General features: G+C 42.1%; 1 protein-coding gene across 2 annotated transcripts in view; it reads right to left on the bottom strand.

The window, feature by feature from the left end:
* Positions 1 to 1,322: 1,322 nt before the first annotated feature.
* The window catches only part of abat (4-aminobutyrate aminotransferase), a 136,466-nt gene continuing 114,681 nt past the window's right edge, over positions 1,323 to 23,107 (bottom strand). For both annotated transcript variants that reach the window (XM_078240394.1, XM_078240395.1), the window contains exons 10-15: positions 19,259 to 19,407; positions 14,336 to 14,473; positions 11,446 to 11,613; positions 7,261 to 7,407; positions 4,209 to 4,320; positions 1,323 to 3,165 (exon numbers count right to left, since the gene is read on the bottom strand). In XM_078240394.1, the coding sequence (XP_078096520.1) occupies positions 3,044 to 3,165; positions 4,209 to 4,320; positions 7,261 to 7,407; positions 11,446 to 11,613; positions 14,336 to 14,473; positions 19,259 to 19,407 (836 nt within the window). In that variant the 3' untranslated portion in view covers positions 1,323 to 3,043. The remainder of the gene's footprint in view (positions 3,166 to 4,208; positions 4,321 to 7,260; positions 7,408 to 11,445; positions 11,614 to 14,335; positions 14,474 to 19,258; positions 19,408 to 23,107) is intronic.

Below are 23,107 nucleotides of genomic sequence, written 5' to 3'. Positions count from 1 at the left end.
TGAATTTTTACTTTATTCAAGCTCTTGACACCACATCCTGTACATTATTGAAAGTTTAATGTAGAGAAGTTCCAATTCAATGGTACTGGCAGCCAAAAGAAATAATCCAACGATTAAGTCATTCATGATCCCTTTCAATAACACTGATAGGGGGCATTTGTGCAATTTAACATCTTGTTGAGCTGTGAAAGGATAAGAAGGGAATATCTGGAGTGTGGCATTTGAGAATTGCAACATTGGCATCAGATCAGCCTTGCATGCTGACTGAAAATGAATTAATATCGGCATTACCCTTTACCAAGATGTTGTCCAATGCTGGGCATCTTCGATGCTAGGATTCAAGCATTGGGAGACCACATAGCACCTATAATAGAGACTACAGAGCCCAACGTGGCTGGTTAGCTTTATTTTAGCTCTGCATTTTTCCGCAATAAATTAAGATTTGCTGGATGGCTAACATTTGTTCAGAGTCTTTGACGCCAATTCAGTATTTGTTAACCAACTTAACGATTACAAGTTAGGTTTTTACTTATTTCCCTCGTGTGTTAAATCCCATATCGATAACTATTCAAAAGCCTCAGTGGGCGATCATTTTGGAGATGATTTCACATTGCTAATTTTAGCCCACAAGCAAATGGATCTTGGGATTACTGAATAAGAGGTTTCCAATACCTTTGAGGGAGGTTTAATGGCGCAGTGCATAATGTCCTGTCTCTGAGCCAGAAATTCTGGGTTCGGGTTCCATTCCAGGATTTGATTGCCACAGAAGATATGTGTATAGCGTGGCCAAATGGGGTGATAATCAATCTGTAGATTCTCCCAATGTACCTACACAGTATGAGTAGGAGTGTCTCCTGGTTGGCTAGCTTGGGGTAAAGTGGCAGCCTCTGCTGATAGACTAATGACCTTTCCAGGGAAAAAAAACTGTGTTTTGTATACCTTGTGTGCCATTAGACAATGGAAAGCCTCTGTGTACCTTTGGGCTCAGACAGAAAAGCAGATTAATTAATCTCAACATCAACAAATTTATTTTTCTTGTCCCTGATGGACCTACGACCTTTCAACAACCAATTTCACTCAACTGTCAGAACTGAACCGTTATAAGAGACGGTGACATTTTTATCAAAATTAGTGGTTGAGACTATCCAACCCAGGAACATTGATAGTTTAAATGAAGTACAGAAAGCTGTGCTGTATGCAGGATATAACAGCTGCAGGATGGTTTCGTCCATCACTGATTACAAATGCGATGGAGTGGAACACTAAAAGCTCTGGAGTAACACGCATAAAAGTCCCAAAATGAATTGAAACCAATAAACAAGCATGTTTAAAAGCTATGCTTCACTTTAATGTCAAGCCAGAGCTCTGCAGAAGTTTTACATTTACAAAAAGCCTAGCGAGATCATGTCTGGGATACAAAGAAAATGGATTGAGATGTCTTTAAAATGTGACTTCAGTTGGCCTTGAGTATCTTGCAGGCTACAAACTGACACTGATTGACAACATCTCCTATTGACGTGCAGAGAACTGAGCCAATATGCTTAGTTATATGCTTTGTCAGGTGGACTTTGTTTAATTCTCCAAGTGATAGTTGGTAAGAAGTCATAATCTTAAGAGACTTGAATTGTTTTATTGTCAAATGACCAGGAAATGAGGACTGATTAAAATTCCGCAAAAGCCATGACTTACTAAAGTCATGCTCATTATTAAGAAGCATTTAATATTGTGGTTTGAATAAAGAATGAAATGCTTCATTAGACAATTGTAGCTTGAGCTCAATTTTTGATAGGATAATACAATATTGCCAATGAAATGTGCTGCCCACCTTGCAAAGAAGGGTATAAAGATCATTGCAGAAAGGTTATTTGGTGCATAGCCTAAGTAGTTTGGTCAGCTGCTGGAAGGAATGATTGGCAGGAGGTTGACTGCTCGCTGTTGGTCATATGATAGCTTGTAATGTCTTTGTGACTACTGGGTGAATTGCCAACAAGCATATTGCTAATGCTTATATTGTCACAAGTGAATTGTATTGTTAACTGATATTTCTTCCAAATCTAGTAAAGACATTGGTGTTTAATTTGAGCTGAGTGTTGCCTTATTTCTTGTAATTCTTATGTTTGAACCGTAGTCGAGAGTAAAAGATCATTCAGACCCTCGAAGTATGTACCTCATAATCCATTGCACTGTGACCAAAAAACTGTAAATACTATTTCTAAAAAATCTGCAAATAATCTACATTATACTTGCCCTGTGAATGTGGGATGCCAAAACAGGGCTGACTAAAGTAGAACACCGACACTTGTATACAGAAAAAAAACCCAACAATAAATGTACTCTATTAGTTTAATGAAAACATAGGGTACAATTCTAGATAATCTTTTTCAATAATATATAACATTTGAAGAAACTTAATTTTATTGGAATATATGGATGGCCATGGTGAATAAATTTATATCAATTTCTATATACGGTGAATTGACCAAGCTTAAGACACATCTTACTCAAGCAACTAGGCTTTCTGGTTATTTGACAGTAAATGTATAACATGTTTCAATTGAACAGAAATTATTTTGACAACCCACCATTAATTCACAAGGTAGTATGTGGAGCATTTTCAAAGACATTGCATGTCATGAATGCTATTAATTGACATCCATCATGTGATACAAAATATCAGTAAAAATTACAAAAATGTTTACCGGATTAATTATGAAACTGAAGTTACATAAATGGAATATTGTTCAACTTACACCATTACATCCAAGGCATCTGACAATGGAAAATTAACACTGATTTCTTTGTAATATTGGATGTGTATTCACATTAGTGGAACAGAATGTTAAATGTTACATTACACATTTGAAATAGCTTTAGAGGTCAAAGTCACCTTTATTTATTGATTTTTAAAATATCGGTGGAAATAGTGGAAATGAATGTTAAACAAATGGTAACCTAATTTGTAAGATCACTAGTTTGCAATCTATCAGAGAAGGGTATGATTGTGTGCTGTGAATCCTTTTGTGCTGTCTCCTGCTTCATATTTTTATTTGTGGGCGCCCAGAATGTCATTGAAGACATTAAGGAAGAGATGTGCATGGTGTGGCCTGAACACCAAAGCAGGACGGAAACGAATGGACTTTTCTCCACAGCCACCAAGTACAATACCTAAGGGGAGAAAAGTCAAGTTGTCAAACTCATAGAATAAGAAATCCAGATTAACTGTTTATTTGGTCTAGCCTAGTCCTTAAGTCAAGAAAATACCCTTGAAATTCTTTTGCAAGGCTTTTGGGGATGGGACAAGTGTAGATTGGAAAGGAATATTTACTCCGATTCCATTCTGGTTCACTAACCAGGGTTAGGTTATTTACATACATTGGATAAACACCCACACAGTAGGCGGCATGGTGGTGCAGTGGTTAACACTGCTGCCTCACAGCGCCAGGATCCCGGGTTCGATTCCCAGCTTGGGTCACTGTGTGGAGTTTGCATAGTCTCCCATGTCTGTGTGGGTTTCCTCCGGATACTCCGGTTTCCTCCCACACTCCGAAAGATATGCTGGTTAGGTGCATTGGCCGTGCTAAATTCTCCCTCTCCCTCAGCGTACCCGAACAGGCGCTGCAGTGTGGTGACTAGGGGATTTTCACAGTAACTTCATTGCAGTGTTAATGTAAGCCTACTTGTGACAATAATAAATAAAGTTAGAAACACCATTCACAGCACCACTGGGTGGCACCATGATGCTGCACATACGCTCTGGCTCTGATTCGGAAGAAAGGTTCCGTTTTTCATTGGATTGCAGCAGGAATAACATTTTAACACCCACCTCTTGAGACTTTAACACATTTTAACATGATTGTGAAGTATGCCTATCATTTGCGTGTGTTATCACATTCCCTTAGTTGGCAGGTGCATTTTGCCTCTACCATTGGCCAGAAGCTGAGAAAGAGAAGAGGATTTAACGCAAGAGGATTCTGCCCCATCTACAGAAGTTTGCTCCATGTATGAGGGGGAGTAGACATTTTACCTCAATATGGATTAAATTACAACTTCAAATTACATGGCTTCCCCCCCACTATGGGGCAGCACCGAAAATTACTATACTGCATTTTTCAACCTCAATCTCAAGACAAAACCAATTGGCTCTAATTTGAACACGTATGAAATTGAACAGATCAAATTTGTCTTGTATTTGATAGTATCTGTCTTACCCTTATTTCTCATTTTCAAGACAAGTTGATTCCTTATTGCTTCATTGGGTGCATCTATAGAGCAGAATGTCCCTTTCCCCCTGGCTTTATTCAGGATGTGTGGATAGAGAACCTGTAAAGGAGCACAGTATTGAAATCCATTAATGTGTTGGCATGGCAGCAATAACAAATGGCAATAAACAATGGGAGTGACATATTTGACAAATGCCTCACTGATAACTCTGAAAATGTTTTGCATAAATCAATAGAATATTGATTTTTTTTTAAAAAAGTTATGATTTGATCAATTTAAGGTGTTCTGTACTCATATCTGATTACCTTCCATTCTTGAATACAACTTTATTTACATGGATATGGACCTTGGTTCAATTCCCAGCCTGGGTCACTGTGTGGAGTTTGCACATTCTCCCCGTGTCTGCGTGGGTGCTCCGGTTTCTTCCCACAGTCCAAGAATGTGCGGGTTAGGTTGATTGGCCATGCTAAATTGCCACTTAGTGTCATGGGGACTAGCAGGGTAAATACATGGGGTTATCTGGACAGGGCCTAGGTGGGATTGGAGGTCGGTGCAGACTTGATGGGCCAAATGGCCTCCTTCTGCACTGTAGAGATTCTATGATTGGACATGCTGAGTTGAGCTGAAGGTGGGAATGGGCAGTTGCTTCTTACTGTTGCCTTGTTGTCTGCTGCTATTCCCAACTGGATGTGGTATGAATCAGAGCAAAGCTCTGTAGCCCTAGGTGTGGGGCCATTTTGTTCGTCTGTCGCCTGCCTTTTTTTGTTACTGGGCAGTTCTGTGTCGTCATGGTACTATATTTATAGCTCCTTCTAAGATATGCCTAGTGATGTTCCTGATATCCCTTATTAAAGTCTGCCTTGAATTGGATTTGCTCCCTTTTTCTTGATGGTGATTAAGTATTGAGAGGTACGCAAGGCCCAATTTGAGTTGCTGGAGTTATCTTTAATCTGTTATGGTAGTAGTGCTTGATGGCAGCACAACTTGATTGGGGGGGGCGGGGGGTGTCTTCATGTGGGGATAAGACCTGGGATGGGATTTTCTGCCCCCCTCCGTCTCCTCACACCAGTTGATGATTACGACCAGAATTTTTCAGTCTTGCATGCCCTTCCACTGCTGCCAGCGAGAATGGAGAATTTTGGCACTGAGCCAAATCTCCTTTCACAGTAGCGGGACCAGAGAATCCCCCCTGGAGGCGAGGTGGGAGGATTCCCACCCACTTCTAACATTGTTATCAGTACAGATATATTTGTGACAGATAGATTAGTGAATGCAAAGTCAGTTAGGTTGCCTCATTGTATTTTCACAGGCGGGTTGGAATTTAAAGCCATCAGGTCCATGCTGACGTGGCCACTGGTTACATCACCCGGCTGGAGACTATTTTTTGTCCTTGTTTCCCTGAGAGGTTCCACCAAATAATGAAGAAGTACTGGTCAAAATGACCCCAGGGCCAGACCCACCCTAACCCATCCTTGATGTGTCAATTATATATAACTCATGTAAAAATTGAATGTTTGTAAAGGTTGAATGTTTTTTTCCAGGCAAAAAGTTAAGGGTCCAGTGGAAAATACTCCCAGCCATTGACTTAAGCCTTGGTAAAGGGGAATTGCACTGAGTTGGCATTCACAAGGGCATGAGTGGTAAGGTCTGAGCCTCCCCTCCTCTCCCCAGGAAGGCCGAAGGCAATGATTGAAGGCACAAGACCCGGGGTACATTTAGAATTCGCTCTGGAAGTTGCTCCCTACATTCTGGCCAGTATTTTCTGGCCATTCACCCCCCCCCCCCCCCCCCCCCCCCCCCGCCCCCCCCACCACTGCAAGCTGGACAGAGAATTTGGCACTCAAAACCAGAGAATCCTGAGTGGGACCAGAGAATCCTGCCAGCGGGAACGGCCAGAAAATTCCAACCTCTGTTTTCACGTGTGCTGTTTATTACTCTTCTCTGGTCTGTTAGCCTCTACCTGTAAAAATCAAAATCAATCTGCATTCTTCCTGCCTTGATTGACGAGTACGAATTGGAAGAATTATGGTACATATAACTGTTTTAATGAATAGCGAATTAAGGTTTTTGATGTGATTGCAAAGAGTATACTTTGGTTCAAACATTTTTGGACTTTGATCCCTGAAAAAGTAGGGTCAATATTTTTTTGGCTAAAAATCATGGGTCAATTTTTATATGACTTTTACATGCGTATGTTTGGTATTGTGTCAACATCTCAGGGTGCTTTTACTCTGAGAGAACCACAACATGTTGGTCACATGATTATTAAAGCTCATGGTTAAAAAATGATCACAAATGGAGCATGTTTGATTTGAACCTCCTCCACATTCTCATTTAAAAGTCCAGCGTTAACATAATACCTCCCATTTACCTAGTATCCCATGGCCACACACAAAACACCACAAGAGGACTTTGGCATAAACTATTTTTGGATTTCCAACAAAACCACTCTGAATTACCCATGAGGGTTATCTGAAATTGCAGCAATCGCTTGGTCCCTGCTCAATGCCTCTCACAATAATACCTTCTGAGACTTACAGGGCTTTTTATGTTGTGTCGGGGTTGCTGCATTCCAGATGTAAAAGTTCCAAACAACTGGCTGAAAGTTAGATGCAAAGCTGTTGAGATTTACCAAAACTGTCACCCTAAAACAGTCGGTCTTAGTGAGTTAGAGGAGTTTTATATTTGATTTGCAGCTAACTTCAGGAACTTGGCTGCACCAACATTGGTTTTATGAAATGGCTATATTTCATATCGACTTTGAGTTCCTAATCATGTCATGTGGTGCATCACTGTGGTACTACATTGGTGAACCACCCCAGCCCCAATGCTGCAACTGCACTTTTAATTGAATAACTGTAACAACACTTGTTAAGTAAATTCTCAGAACATTTCAGGTGAATAACACACATTGCATTACAATATATTAAGAACTGGATGCAAAAACAAAAGTTAGCATGAGTAGGATAACTAACAGTAAAGTAAGGCAATTATTTCACATTTCTTTACTGCAGCTTTCTAAGCACATCTATTTATTACCTGTAAATCCTTAAGACCCTGTAGTAGGATCCTGCCACTTTCATTGACGTTGTCCAAGAGCTTTTCTCTCCTAATAACATTAAGTACTTCAGAAAACATGAGATTTTTTGAAGGGTCTCCTAGCCAGGTGTTGAAAATCCTGTAGGCCTGAAACAAAAATATAATGCCCAGAATATAAGACTTAATATAGAAAAAAATAATATGATAAACTATGGTGTTTACTTAAACCAAAAACGCTGATTATTAACACACATGTATTGTATTTAGAGTTCTATATAGGAAGGTATCTACACCAATGTTCTTCATGTAAAAGTTTCAATAATCCTTTTAAAATGTAAAAAGAAATGGGACCGTTTTCATTACTGTGGCATATTTTGCTTTTCCCTTTTATTCTGGAAGCAGTGAGTAATTCCAAGGTACAATCACACAAATGTCAGCTGCTTTTCAAAGGCTCACTCCACCACAGCATTCCTACGAGGCAGGGCAATGAGTTTCAAGGCTGGGCATCACAGGATAATTAACTCCCGCCCTCACTCAAAACCCACATGTTCACCTTCTGCCAAGATCAAAGAATGGTTATATGACTAGAAAGAACCAGTTTTGCCTGTTTTAAATAATACATTTTAATGCTTTCATTACTAGTCACAGCATTAAAACCAGGGGTGCGGGGTGAATTGCTCGTTTTATAAAGCAAATATGATATATTTTTAATGGTTTTTCTGTGGAAATGAACTGATAATTAATTTGTTTAACATTTATTTAAAGGCACAACATTTGGATTGGTAGCACCTATTATTTAGGCACCATAGATGTCATTTGGGGACTGAAATGGCATCTGTGGCACATGCACACTTTTGGGCTGAATGCATTGGGCGCCAGTATGTGAGCAGTGCTAAATGTAACAATTAATTCTAATCACTGAAAAGGTATGTAAAGGAGCTTCAGCTGAATGAGGCAATGAGTAACTGAGAAGAGTACAGGGAAATCCCAGATTCCAATCTCAATTTGGGTTGAGTTGGTTAATCACAGCTGGAGTGACAATTAGAGGCATTGCAAATAATCTCAGAGGCAGACTAAATGAACTCGGGTTTCCACCCCTGGTTAGTATCCAACACTCTGTCCTGGACATAAAACAAGCACCGTGGCGGCACGATGGCACAGCGGTTAACACTTACCTTACAGCGCCAAAGATCCAGGTTCAGACTCTGTGTGGAGTCTGCACGTTCTCCTCATGTCTGCGTGGGTTTCCTCCAGGTGCTCTGGTTTCCTCCCATAGTCCAATGGGCGGGTTAGGTGGACTGGCCATGCTAAATTGCCCCTTATTGTCAGGGGGACTAGCTAGGGTGAATGTATGGGGATACGGCCTGGGGGGGATTGTGGTCGATGCAGACTCAATGGGCTGAATGACCGCCTTCTGCACTGTGGGATTCTATTCTCATCCTGGCCGTTCCCTTGATACAGCTCTTATCTCCACTCCCTTAAGTCCAACTTGAAAGGATATGACAGACCATTGGTTTTCCCATTGACTGCTGGTCTGGCTGGACCATGTAAAACACGATCAGATCTCATCTGCTAATACTGCTTCTCTCATCTGCTAATACGATTACTATTTCAATATCATGCTGGAAAGCAAAGATAACTTCCCGGATTCTTTTCTCCATTGCATACCATAGTCTTAAACCCTTCTCCCCTGTTTCCCCCATCCTCACTTCCAACAATAAGTGCAAGGAGCTCATGGATGTCTTTGTCACTATTGCCATGATCCATTGCCTCTGCCATGTCTCTCACTTTAACTGGCCCCCCCAGAGCCAAATGTCCTCTAAAGTTCACCACTACCTTAGCCCAGTTTCTCTCCCATCTCTATTCATGCTCTCTCCAGGCTTATCCGATCCATGAGATCCAATGCATACTTCCTTGACCCTCTTCCCACTAAACTGCCGAGCATCCAATCTCCCCTTCCTGGTCCCCATGTTAACTGATGTTTTTAATGATGTTCTCTCTCCAGGTGTTGTCGGTCTCCTTTTAAACTGCTGTCATGGCTCTTCTCAAAAAAAAGTCCTTTACCTCTAACATCCTTGCTAACTACTATCTATCTCTAACCTCTCTTTCCTCTCCAAAGCTTTTGAACATGTTATTGCTTCCAAAATCATTCCCATCTTTCCCGGAACTCCATGTTTTTCACTCCTGTCGTAATACTGAAACGCTCCTATCAAAGTCACAAACGACATCCTCTGTACCAAAGGCAAACTTGCCCTCCTCATCCTCCACATCCTGTCTGCAACCTTTGACTTGTTGTTGACTCCATCATCCTCCAATCTCTTTCCATTGCCATTTAGCTGCTTGGGACTCACCTCACTTGGTTCCATTCTTATCTATCTCATTGTAGCGATTTTTGTGATATGGGCATCGCTGGTTGGCCAGCATTTATTGCCCATCCCTAGTTGCTCTTGGAGGGCAATTGAGAGTCAGCCACATTGCTGTGGCTCTGGAGTCACTTGTAGGCCAGACCAGGTAAGGGTGGCAGATTTCCTTCCCTAAAAGGACATTAGTGAACCAGATGGGTTTTTCCAACAATCGACAATGGTTTCGTGGCCATCAGCAGATTCTTAATTCCAGATATTTTTTATTTGGATTCAAATTCCACCAGCTGCTGTGGCGGGATTCGAACCTGGGTCTCCAGAGCATTCGCTGAATTTCTGGATTAATAGTCTAGCGATAATACTACTAGGTCAAAGCTTCCCCACAGTGATATTCTTCCCACTCCCCCACCATTCCCTTTGCTGCCTTCCAAAGGATCTATTCCTGCCTTCATGTTCTCCAGTGGTGACATCTTCCAAAAGTATGTGTACATTGACCCTGTTGGCCCTACCTCATCACCAAGTCTCTCAATTCTTCCATGGTTGCTAAATTATCAGACTACTTATCCTACTGGATGAGCAGAAATCTCCTTCAATTAAATATTGGGAAGACTGAAGGCATGGCTTTCTGTCCCCACTTCAATTCCTGTTCTCTAGACTTTATTCCTCTTCCTGGCAAAAGTGTGAGACTATGCCAGACTGTACGTAACCTCTCTGGCCCCGAATTGAGCTTATGATCACATCTTCGCACCATCACTAAGCCCACCTGTTTCCACCTCTGGAATACAGAGTTTAAAGAAACTGTGGGTGGAATTTTATTTGGGGCTTCAGGACTCTCAACATCTGGGTCAACTGGGAGTCAGAAGCCACACTGAGTGAGGGACAGTCACCTGGCAGTGATATTTCCCAATGAATGGCCAGAAGGCAGGCTTTCTGTACAACCAATGGTGATTCTTGGAGCTGGAGTGCTAATGGGGGGGTACTCTAACACTGCTGCCTTTACGTAAGAGAGAGAGAGAGCATCCCAAGATGGAGGTGTCCTCTCCCCAACTTTGTTAACTTTAAAATACAAAACTGAAAACAATGACTGCCCTTTGTAGCTGGGTCACCGTTATGAAGGGAAACCTGTGGCTGCAGCTGAAGCCAGGCAGGCGAGGAGACTGCCTGGGACACTGATCCCCAGATCTGCTATTGGGAGGCCTCTGACAACTGGCCTTAAAAGTTTTAAGTTTATTTATTAGTGTCACAAGTAGGGTTACATTAACACTGCGATGAAGTTACTGTGAAATTCCCCTAGTCGCCACACTCTGGCGCCTTTTTGGGTACACTGAGGGAGAATTTAGCATAGCCAGTGCACCTAACCAGCACGGCTTTCGGACTGTGGGAGGAAACCGGAACACTCGGAGGAAACGCACGCAGACGCAGGGAGAAGGTGCAGACTCTGCACAGACAGTGACTCAAGCTGGGAATCGAACCCGGGTCCCTGGCGCTGTGAGACAGCAGTGCTAACCACTGTGCCGCCAACAAACTCAGCTGCCCATCTGCCTCCCATGGGCGGGTACCGCTGCTGACAGCTCTACCTCAGCCCGACCCCCAAACATGCCATCTCTGAGAGAAAACAGCCCAGGTGCAGAATGGTACCAGAAAATCCACCACCGAGGGATAAAACCCTCCCCATAATGCATTACAAATCATTAAAAATTGTAATTGAGAAAATATTCTGGGTAACAAAGTCCCCTCCTATTGTTTGGGTGGCACTGTACAATGACAAACATCCTCACTAATCCAGTTTACGGATATGAAACTATGTTTTACCACAAGCACTCACCATGTCAGGCCTTAGCTCATCCTTGTAGAAGTAGCCTCCGGATAGCAACTTCTTACTGAAGGTGACGATGTCTGCTGGATCATCCAGGCCCCAGTGCTCATGAGCCCAAAACTTGCCGGTGGCACCTCCTCCCGTCTGTACTTCGTCGCACAGGAAGGCACAGCCATGCTGATTAAGCAGTTTCAGGTGGACAGGGGAAGGTAGGAGAGGGGACAAAAAGCCAGAATTTCACACCTTTGTGGCAATGATAAACACAACGTGGCAAACGGTGAAGTTAAGCTGATCTGCATGTTGCAGGGAATAAACAATAGGAAAACAAAGCGGGAAGCCAGAGAGTGAAATAAATGCACCATCAGTATAAATAACAATTCAGATCAGTTAGGGAGGCAAGAAAGCCAATATCTTGCTTATGGTAAATATCATTTCTATTTGCCTTATGCCAAAAAAAATTCTTAATTTTTCTGGTGCGCAACAAGAATTAGAAATGGAGAATTTGCAACTATCAAGGGTTTTAATAACCATTACACTCACTTCACATATGCGACTAATATTTCAGCAATTGGCTATGTTACAACATATTAGTTGCCACTTCAAATATGACACTGCAATTGCAGTAAATTCTTTGTGGAGTTGTGCAAGCAATAAACTGAAACCAATGGGAGTACTTGGGAAAGAACATAACCACACTAGATACTTCATGTGGGACATACATTTCCATCACAATAGTCATCACAATAAAACAGCACACTGTGGATGCACAGGCACACTGTTGGTGACTGTCTGTTCCTATTGTACAGTGACTGTCTGTTCATATTGTACTGGCAACACTGGACTCTTGGCATGACTGACCACAAATATTAGTGGTTAAAATCAGCTTTCAGCCATCTCCATTTCAGGGTTTTTGAGTTTTGAAACATTCACAAGGATTTGTGAATGAATTATTTTCAGTGTTGTGTTTTGAGGACACCAGTTAATTCACATTGCTTTCGAAAGCTACAACAGACTGCTGCCACCACAACAGAGAGGGCAGTGTTGACGTATTATTGAGACATCCATCTTTATTGATGTCTACATCATTAAACAACCTGTTATCTGTGATTATGCCTAGTGTGGTGGAGATAAATCTCTTCATGGTAACAGTACCATGCAAGAACTGGGATCTGTAAATCGGTAAAGACTAAGAATAAATGGTTCATGCTTAAACATACAAGTCTGAAAGCTGCTCATCATTGACACATCACCCCTGACCTTTGTGCATGGAGATGGAACCTCCGACTCCTGCGTTAAAATTCAGCATATTGTAACAGGAAATAAGGGCAAGGAGGGTACATGGTGCATTCTAATCAGAATGTTTCAGCTCTACCCTCATTAGGGAGTGATTAACAGAGTGTGGCAGAAGGTGGTGCAAAACGCCAATTCATTCCGAACCACCCAGAGCCAGTGGCACCAAATCTGCAAGAGGTTTTTGAGACCTGAGGGAAGTAATCAAGCTCACTGACCAACATAACACACAAATAACGGAACATTATTGTCAAATTTCCTCAGTTAGTGCTGCCCCATAACATGTATTTAATGTTCTATCTGGCCCTCTGAATACACAATGTATGTCACAAATTCTGACTACAATTTATTCCTGAAATTATTGACCCATCTTAAAAGCACTAACTCCAAACATCCTTCTGACTGTATCATCACTCACACGCGGGAGGACTTTCAATAGCTGGCTGCCCATTTTGTGTGGCATGATAAGAAATAGGAGCAGGGGTAGGCCCCTCATGCTTGACTGATCAGGTTGTGGCCTCAGTTCCACTTTCTTGCCTCGGAGATCAAAAACCTGTCAAAATCATCCTGGCTTGTATTCAATGGCTCAGCCTCCGCTACTCTCTGGGAAGAGAATTTCAGAGGTTAATGATCTCTGAGAGAAGAAATTTCTCCTCATCTCTGTCTCAAAATTTGCAACCGCTTATTCTTAAACAGTGCCCCATAGTTCTAGATTCCCCGTGAGGAGAAACATTCTCTCAGTATCGAAGAATCAGTGGGAAAACATGAGAAGAACAATTGAACGTCTGGTGGGGACCTATTTTCCATCTGAATCAATCTTCAGGCAGGCTTTTATATGGGCTCCCAGCATTCCCACCTAAACCCAGCACGAACCTGCTTAGCAGTGCAAATTGCATCTGCTGTAGGACCCTGATTGCAGAGCTAAATAGATGCCTGATTAACAAGTGGGTGAAGGGATAGCAGGGTAGGTCGGAATGTGGAGTGGGGATCAGATCAGCCATGGTGGAGCAGGCTTGAGGGGCTGATTTCCCATTGAATCCGACCTTCGGCGGGAACCCGCGGCGGGCGTCTGCCGTTGGCGGAACTGGGAGATTCTGCTGGTGTTAACAGCTGGAAGATCTTGCCCACGAGCGCGATTCTTTCTTTTCTCTATTTTTTTAGCTAGGCTTTCAACAATTCACTTTAATAAGTTTCAAACACCATCAGCTTTCCTTAGCTCATTGGGAGTAAAACAGTTAAACAGTAACAGTAAAACAGACCTCGCATATTTCCTTCAGATATCCCGAGTTCTCTGACCAGACAGGTCGAATCTGTAGATAGAGCAATGAGCTGTTGCTCTCAGGGTAAATGTATGGAGTTATGGGGATAGGGCCTGGGTGGGATTGTGGTCGGTGCAGACTTGATGGGCCGAATGGCCTCCTTCTGCACTGTAGGATTCTACATTTTCCTAATGATTTTGAGATGTAGCCAGGGCAGGATGCGGCCTTGTGCTAATTCTGGCTGGGGAGAGGGATTTAAGCCCAGTCTCTTTCAAACACGAATGGCCCAGGACACAACAGTCAGCTCCTTTTCTGTTTTATAGGAAGAAAGTTCAATGAAGGGCAGTTACCTTTTTGGCAATGTTTCGCAGTTTTTTGAAAAAGTCATTTGATGCATGGTTGTCTCCTCCCTCGGACTGGATTGGCTCAATGATAATGGCAGCCACATTTCTGCTCTTCTTTCTGAACTTTACGATCAAGTCTTCCACCTGAGAATGGGTCAGAGTACAAACTGATTTCAACAAAAATCACTCTTGCAAATCTTATCTTCTTGATTCATTGATAATCGACAAGTTGAGCAACACAATTGATTAAATTACCTTCTCTTCCCTCTCTACATATGCTATATGTTGTAACAATATTGCAAAAATAAGTATTTCAGTTGCAGGCGAGAATCCCAAGCAATTGCCACTGTTGGAGTGGTGACTGAATATTCTGTTGTTCAGGGTTGACAATATAATTTCATACCCAAGACTACTTCCGTAACTCTCTAGAATAATCGTTGACCAGTTACATAATCCAAAGCTTCAGTCCAGATCACTCTTGTCAACAAACTTATCAACAAATACCTCAATGCAGTTTTATGTGGACTGTGACTTATCTGGTATAGGTCAGTACCTGTGGAATCCATTCTTACCAATGGCACACATTCAGCCAATTCCTACACATTTACTCACATTAATGTCAGCCTACTCTGAGCAGAATCAAATAAACCAGCGCAGTATTGCACCTTCTCTCCTGATCGCACTGTCAAACTTCAAAACCTGAGCCCACATCTCGCACCAAGCAAACTCTTGTTCAGTGTCCCGTACCTAGATTACCTGATCAATATGGCCATCTCAATATTTCAGTCAGGATCCTATGTCTATTTCAGGTAACTAGTTAGCAACTGGGTGGATGGAGCATGTGCGGCACATACTATGTTCATTTTCCAGCTCTTTCTTTCTTGTCAAAGGGAGAGCTGGAAGCCACTGATGAGAAGGAAGGATTTTGTTTTCTAAAAATTACATTTATGTGGAGCCAGGAAACATAGGTATGCTCCTTCTCGCTCCACAAGTGTACTGCAGACTGCGGCCAGCCCAGCCAAACCCTTCACCAACACTCATGATTGAGGGCAGTGAATGTTTTATATAAGAACAAAAGAATGTAGGAAACAGGGGCTGAAGTAGGCCATTTGACCCATCGAGCCTTCTTCACCATACAATAATGTGTATAATTCAAAAAGACCTAATATCCTTGGCCCTACGACTTCTGATGCCCATTCTGGGCACAACACCCTTTGATTTTGATTTGATTTGATTTGACTTGATTTATTATTGTCACATGTATTAACATACAGTGAAAAGTATTGTTTCTTGCGTGATATTTTCTTTTTAGCTTTTTCTGATGCCAATCATTCTAAAAAAATATTCACAGCCTCTAATTCTTTCCCTGGAAATTCTTTTTGCTTTTTTCCCTCCTTACTCAATAAAATCTATTTCCCTCTAACTACAGAGGGACATCTTTACTTCTCTCTTCATCCCTCATGGCCAATTAGGTCACCAAAAGGTTTGGAGAGATTTCAATTTTTAATAGGGGTTTTGATTTCTTGGTGCTCAGTGAATTGAATTCAGTGGATCGAGTCTATCTGTGTTATTCGCCAGCTGGAATCTGACTATTCAGTGTGGAGTCAGATGTTCAATTGTCTGTGTTATCTGAATATCCAAGAGTAACAGCACACATGTCTAGATTTTCACTGGATGAGGTTCAAAGGCACGATTTAATTGAAATTCTTCCTAATTTGATAATTTAGCAAATTATTTTGTTCGTATTTTGAACAGCTGCAGATAGGGTGTCTAGAAGCTTATGCATACCTGCAAAGGTTGAGCTGTACATTGTTCCAAGAAAGAGCGAACAACAGCTGTAAAACGTGTTTAAGTTGGATTTATTTCTACCGTGACACCCACGTCTGATCCAGATAATCAGAGATATGAATAAATAAAGGGCAGGATTTTTCTCACCCTCCATAGCGGGTTTTGTGGCGGTGGAGGTGGCCTGCCATTGGCCCGTGGCAGGATCTTTTGGTCCCATTCCTGCTAATGGGTTTTCCTGTTGTTCGCACCCTTCTCTGCCGGAGAACCCAAGATGGGACCGGAAGAAACATAGAAATGTAGAAAATAGAGGCAGGAGTAGGCCATTCAACCCTTCCAGCTTGTTCCGCCATTCATTATGATCATGCCTGAGGGCGGCACGGTGGCACAGTGGTTAGCACTGCTGCCTCACAGAGACAGGGACCCGGATTTGATTCCCGGCTTGGGTCACTGTCTGTGTGGAGTCTGCATGTTCTCCTTGTGACTGCGTGGATTTCCTTTAGGTGCTCCAGTTTCCTCCCACAGTCCAATGTGCTGGTTAGGTGCATTGGCCGTGCTAAATTCTCCCTCAGCGTACCCAAACAGGCACTGGAGTGTGGCAACTAGGGGATTTTCACAGTCACTTCATTGCAGTGTTAATGTAAGCCCACTTGTGAAGCTAATAAATAAACTTTAAACTTGATTATCAAAATCAATATCTTGTGTAACTCTAATGTGCCTTTTTAAAATCGTGTTCTCTGCAGTTATCAGCAACCTTATTTTTCCTTGTTGTCGAGCTGTCTGTTTAGCAATCCTTTTATTGCTGCTTCAATGGTTTAAATGGGGTTTTGTTTATTTTTACTCTGGGCCTCAGGTACTTTGTGGGATTTTGTATGATCCTGCATTGTTAGGGGGAAGAATGATTGACAGGTCAGGTGAAAGGAGTTCTTTCACTTTCAGTTTTGGGCTGCTGGCTGCTGTTTTAGTTGGAAGGTGTTTGGACATCAGACTGAAAAGCAGTGTTCTCTTTCTCTCTCCCTTGTATTGTAAATTTTGATGGCTAGCTGACAGCAAGGCTTCTTGCCTTCCTGGAGGGAAAACTCTGCTGTTGGTGGCTTGCTCGCTAGTAACTAGAGTCTCTCTCTCTCTCTCGCTGGTGTTTTGGGAATCTGTTCTGACTTCAAGCTTGTCCTGTGTGTGTATCAAGACAGCTGCAGCATCCAACAAAAGGACTAAGTTCCAGCATCATGTGAGCATTCGTATTTTCTGTGCTAAAGTCAGACACTTTAGTCAGACACTTTAGGAACATTTAAGCGGTTATTGGATAGGCACATGGAGCACACCAGGATGATAGGGAGTGGGATAGCTTGATCTTGGTTTCAGATAAAGCTCGGCACAACATCGTGGGCCGAAGGGCCTGTTCTGTGCTGTGCTGTTCTATGTTCTATGTTCTAAACCTCTGGAGCAAGGGTTTTTTTTGGAGGGTTGTTTGTATTGAAACATTTCATAAAATTCTCAAGGTTTATACAATATCATGGTTGTTATTTTTCTTATTTGTAATTGGTAAAAGTTATTACGATATGTTAACTGTATTCTTAAATAAGCTTTGTTTGATTAAAGCTCCCTAATGGGTCAGTTAAATCATACCTGAAGTGAAACATCTCATGCTCACTCTAGCCAAATTCAAAGTGCAAAACTTATGATCCAGGTGGACTTCATAAAACACTTTGGTGTTTCTGGCCTGAATTATGGCACCTGATCCCACCTTCCTCCCATATCCCTTGATCCTTTAGCCCCAAGGGCTATATCTAATTTCTTCTTGAAATCAGACGTTTTGGCCTCAACTGTATTCTGTGGGAGTGAACTCCACACATTCACCACTCTCTGGGTGAAGAAATTCCTCCTCACCTCAGTCTTAAAAGGCTTACTCCTTATCCTCAAACTATGACCCCTAGTGTTGGACTTCCCCACCATCGGGAATCCTTTCGAAATCTACCCTGTCTATCCCTGTTAGAATTATATAAGCTTCTATGAGATCCCTTCTCACTCTTCTAAACTCCAATGAATACAATCCTAACCGACTTAGTCTCTTCTCATATGACAGAACCGGGGCAGAATACAAAGAACAGTACAGCACAGGAATTGGCCCTTCGACCCTCCAAGCCTGCACCGATCACGTTTACCTATCTAACCCAACCACTTATATTCCTCTATTCCCCATTTGTTCATATGCCTATCAAGATAAGTCTTAAATGTGGCGAACATAACTGCCTCAACCACCTCACTTGCAGTGCATTCCAGGCCCTCACCACCCTCTGTGTAAAAAGCTTTCCCCGCACATCTCCACTGAACCCTTGCCCCCTTATCTTGAACTTGTGCCCCCTTGTAATTGTCATTTCTGCCCTGGGAAAAAGCATCCAACTGTTCTCCCTATCTATACCGCTCATAATTTTATAAGCTTCTATTAGGCCGCCCCTCAGCCTCTGTCTTTCCAGGGAGAACAATCCCAGTTTATTCAATCTCTCCTCATAGCTAATATCCTCCATAGCAGACAACATCCTGGTAAACCTTTTCTGCACTCTCTCCAAAGCCTCCATGTCCTTCTGGTAATGTGGTGACCAGAATTGGACACAGTATTTCAAATGTAGCCTAACCAACGTTTTACATAACTGTAACATAATTTGCCAACTTTTATACTCGACGCCCGGTCCAATGAAGGCAAGCATGCCATATGCTTTCTTCACCACCTTTTCCACCTGTGCTGCCACTTTTATAGTCAGAAAATTTCGGCCAGCATTTGAAATGTGAAGCTCCAGTTTAAATTCTTATGATTTCCCTCCTGTCCACCTTGAGAAGACGCGACTGGTGAAACCAGCAGAATAGTTTTTAATGTTACGGATTGGGACAAAACCAACACTTCGAGCAAACTCTTCATCTTCAATGACCAAGCACAATTCAATCATTAACAATCGAGATTTTCCTCAGAGCATTGTATTCAGAACAGGGAAGTCAAATAAATTTGAAACTATTTAACTGCTTAGCAAAAATAGCAGAAACATAAAAAAATTAAACTCAGGGCAAGGAAAGTAACTAAAAGGAAATCAGATCGTACTGAGCCCTGCATATTTGTGACAAGTGTCAAATGGTTTGAGGACTGAAACCTACCTCCTCCAAGCATCTTTCTTCTTCCTGTGCGTTCTCCCTCACAAACTCTTCCAGAGGATATTTCAGTAATGGGAATGGAGCAGTGGGCCAATCAAATGCTGGGATGTCCAATTTGTGGACTGCCTTAGAATGGGTTGCTGTCAAGCAGCCTGCGGGGGTACAAAGGAAAATCAATTCTGAGACACAGCATGCCAAAACTTTGTTCGTCAAGTAAATTAATTTAAACTAAACGAGATAATTGCACCAATGCTGCAAATTAAAAGCAATGTACAGCACCGATATCTAGTTTTCACACTTTTGCTCAACATAACGGAACATACAGATTTTGAAAATCAGTAACCACTTTAAATTGCTATATTGTTCAGTATCCATCACTCCCAGCCCAGTCCATCACACAAACCAGCCTCCCATCCATTGACTCTATCTGCACTTCCTGTTGCCTCGGAAAAGCATAACCAAGGACGCCACGCACCCCAGACATTCTCTCTTCCACCTTCTTCCATCAGGAAAAATGACACAGAAGTCTGAGGTCACATACCAATCGACTCAAAAAAGGTTTCTTCCCTGCTGCCATCAGATTTTTGAATGGACCTACCTCGCATTAAGTTGATCTATCTCTACACCCTAGCTATGACTATAACACTACATTCTGCAATCTCTCATTTCCTTCCCTATGAACGGTATGCTTTGTCTGTATAGCGTGCAAGAAACAATACTTTTCATTGTATACTAATACGTGTGACAATAATAAATCAAATCAAGGTTTAGATTGGCCCCTGGGTTAGTTGGAGGAAGAGCATACAAAACTGTAAAAATACTCAAATCCAGTTTGTTATTAATTCTGTGACATTTCTCAGAATTATTTATTTAAAATCTTCCTGTGAGTACATTTTCCAAGGCAATAGACTAATGCGCAATGCTAAACACGTAATATAATTTTTAGCTTTTATGAATTTACATTTTTATGTCTTGTTAACACAAAGTAATTACTGTACAAACCAAATTTTAAAAATGGACTTCTTCAGCCACTTGAGGAATTAATGTAATTTGCTTTTAAGTTGTTCAGCTATCAAAAAATGCAGATGAAAATAGCCTGTTATGCAGACTGCTATGATGTTTAATTGGATTATACAGTATACCTACATCATCTCTAATGATTCATCACCATTTTTTATAATCCCTAAAAGCATTTTGATGGGAGAAAGATAGAGAATAATTCAAAGTAGAAGCAAAGCTTCTTGTGTACATAGCAAAAAAGGTCAAGAGGCAAGCGGTAAGAAATACCTGCTTTTACTAAACTGTATCTTTAAGGAGCAGGAGACTGGAATAAAACTAAATAAGGTGATAGAAACACTGTTCATCACACCATAGAATCATAGAATGGTCACAGCGCAGAAAGAGGCCACTCAACCCAACATGTCTGTGCTGGCTCTTTGCAAGGGCAACTCTACCCCGTCCTTTTCCACAGTCATGCACGTGTCTTTCTCTTCAGGTACTTACCAATTCGTTTTTGAAAGCCACAACTGAATCTTCCTCCATAAGACCATAAGACCATAAGACATAGGAGCGGAAGTAAGGCCATTCGGCCCATCGAGTCCACTCCACCATTCAATCATGGTTGATTTCAACTCCATTTACCCGCTCTCTCCCCATAGCCCTTAATTCCTCGAGAAATCAAGAATTTATCAATTTCTGTCTTGAAGACGCTCAACGTCTCGGCCTCCACAGCCCTCTGTGGCAATGAATTCCACAGACCTACCACTCTCTGGCTGAAGAAATTTCTCCTCATCTCTGTTCTAAAGTGACTCCCTTTTATTCTAAGGCTGTGCCCCCGCGTCCTAGTCTCCCCTGCTAATAGAAACAACTTCCCTACGTCCATCCTATCTAAGCCGTTCATGATCTTGTAAGTTTCTATTAGATCTCCCCTCAACCTCCTAAACTCCAATGAATATAATCCCACGATCCTCAGACGTTCATCGTATGTCAGGCCTACCATTCCTGGGATCATCCGTGTGAATCTCCGCTGGACCCGCTCCAGTGCCAGTATGCCCTTCCTGAGGTGTGGGGCCCAAAATTGCTCACAGTACTCCAAATGGGGCCTAACCAGTGCTTTATAAAGCCTCAGAAGTACATCCCTGCTTTTGTATTCCAAGCCTCTTGAGATAAATGACAACATTACATTTGCTTTCTTAATTACGGACTCAACCTGCAAGTTTACCTTTAGAGAATCCTGGACTAGGACTCCCAAGTCCCTTTGCACTTTAGCATTATGAATTTTGTCACCGTTTAGAAATAGTCCATGCCTCTATTCTTTTTTCCAAAGTGCAAGACCTCGCACTTGCCCACGTTGAATTTCATCAGCCACTTCTTGGACCACTCTCCTAAACTGTCTAAATCTTTCTGCAGCCTCCCCACCTCCTCAATACTACCTGCCCCTCCACCTATCTTTGTATCATCGGCAAACTTGGCCAGAATGCCCCCAGTCCCGTCGTCTAGATCGTTAATATATAAAGAGAACAGCTGTGGCCCCAACACTGAACCCTGCGGGACACCACTTGTCACCGGTTGCCATTCTGAGAAAGAACCTTTTATCCCAACTCTCTGCCTTCTGTCTGACAGCCAATCGTCAATCCATGTTAGTACCTTGCCTCGAATACCATGGGCCCTTATTTTACTCAGCAGTCTCCCGTGAGGCACCTTGTCAAAGGCCTTTTGGAAGTCAAGATAGATAACATCCATTGGCTCTCCTTGGTCTAACCTATTTGTTATCTCTTCAAAGAACTCTAACAGGTTTGTCAGGCACGACCTCCCCTTACTAAATCCATGCTGACTTGTCCTAATCCGACCCTGCACTTCCAAGAATTTAGAAATCTCATCCTTAACGATGGATTCTAGAATTTTGCCAACAACTGAGGTTAGGCTAATTGGCCTATAATTTTCCATCTTTTTTCTTGTTCCCTTCTTGAACAGTGGGGTTACAACAGCGATTTTCCAATCCTCTGGGACTTTCCCTGACTCCAGTGACTTTTGAAAGATCATAACTAACGCCTCCATTATTTCTTCAGCTATCTCCTTTAGAACTCTAGGATGTAGCCCATCTGGGCCCGGAGATTTATCAATTTTCAGACCTTTTAGTTTCTCTAGCACTTTCTCCTTTGTGATGGCAACCATATTCAACTCTGCCCCCTGACTTTCCTGAATTGTTGGGATATTACTCATGTCTTCTACTGTGAAGACTGACGCAAAGTACTTATTAAGTTCCTCAGCTATTTCCTTGTCTCCCATCACTCGATTACCAGCGTCATTTTGGAGCGGCCCAATGTCTACTTTTGCCTCCCGTTTGTTTTTAATGTATTTAAAGAAACTTTTACTATCATTCCTAATGTTACTGGCTAGCCTACCTTCATATTTGATCCTCTCCTTCCTTATTTCTCTCTTTGTTATCCTCTGTTTGTTTTTATAGCCTTCCCAATCTTCTGACTTCCCACTACTCTTTGCCACATTATAGGCTCTCTCTTTTGCCTTGATGCATTCCCTGACTTCCTTTGTCAGCCATGGCTGCCTAATCCCCCCTCTGATAACCTTTCTTTTGTTTGGGATGAACCTCTGCACTGTGTCCTCAATTACTCCCAGAAACTCCTGCCATTGCTGTTCTACTGTCTTTCCCACTAGGCTCTGCTTCCAGTCGATTTTTGTCAGTTGCTCCCTCATGCGCCTGTAATTACCTTTATTTAACTGTAGAACCTTCACATCTGATTCTGCCTTCCTTCTTTCAAATTGCAGACTGAATTCTACCATATTATGATCACTGCTTCCTAAGTGTTCCCTTACTTTAAGATCTTTTATCAC

Source organism: Mustelus asterias, chromosome 23, assembly GCF_964213995.1.
Source record: "Mustelus asterias chromosome 23, sMusAst1.hap1.1, whole genome shotgun sequence".
Lineage (NCBI taxonomy): Eukaryota > Metazoa > Chordata > Chondrichthyes > Carcharhiniformes > Triakidae > Mustelus > Mustelus asterias.
Note: the sequence above shows the minus strand (reverse complement) of the source record. Positions and strands in the feature narration are given on the sequence as shown.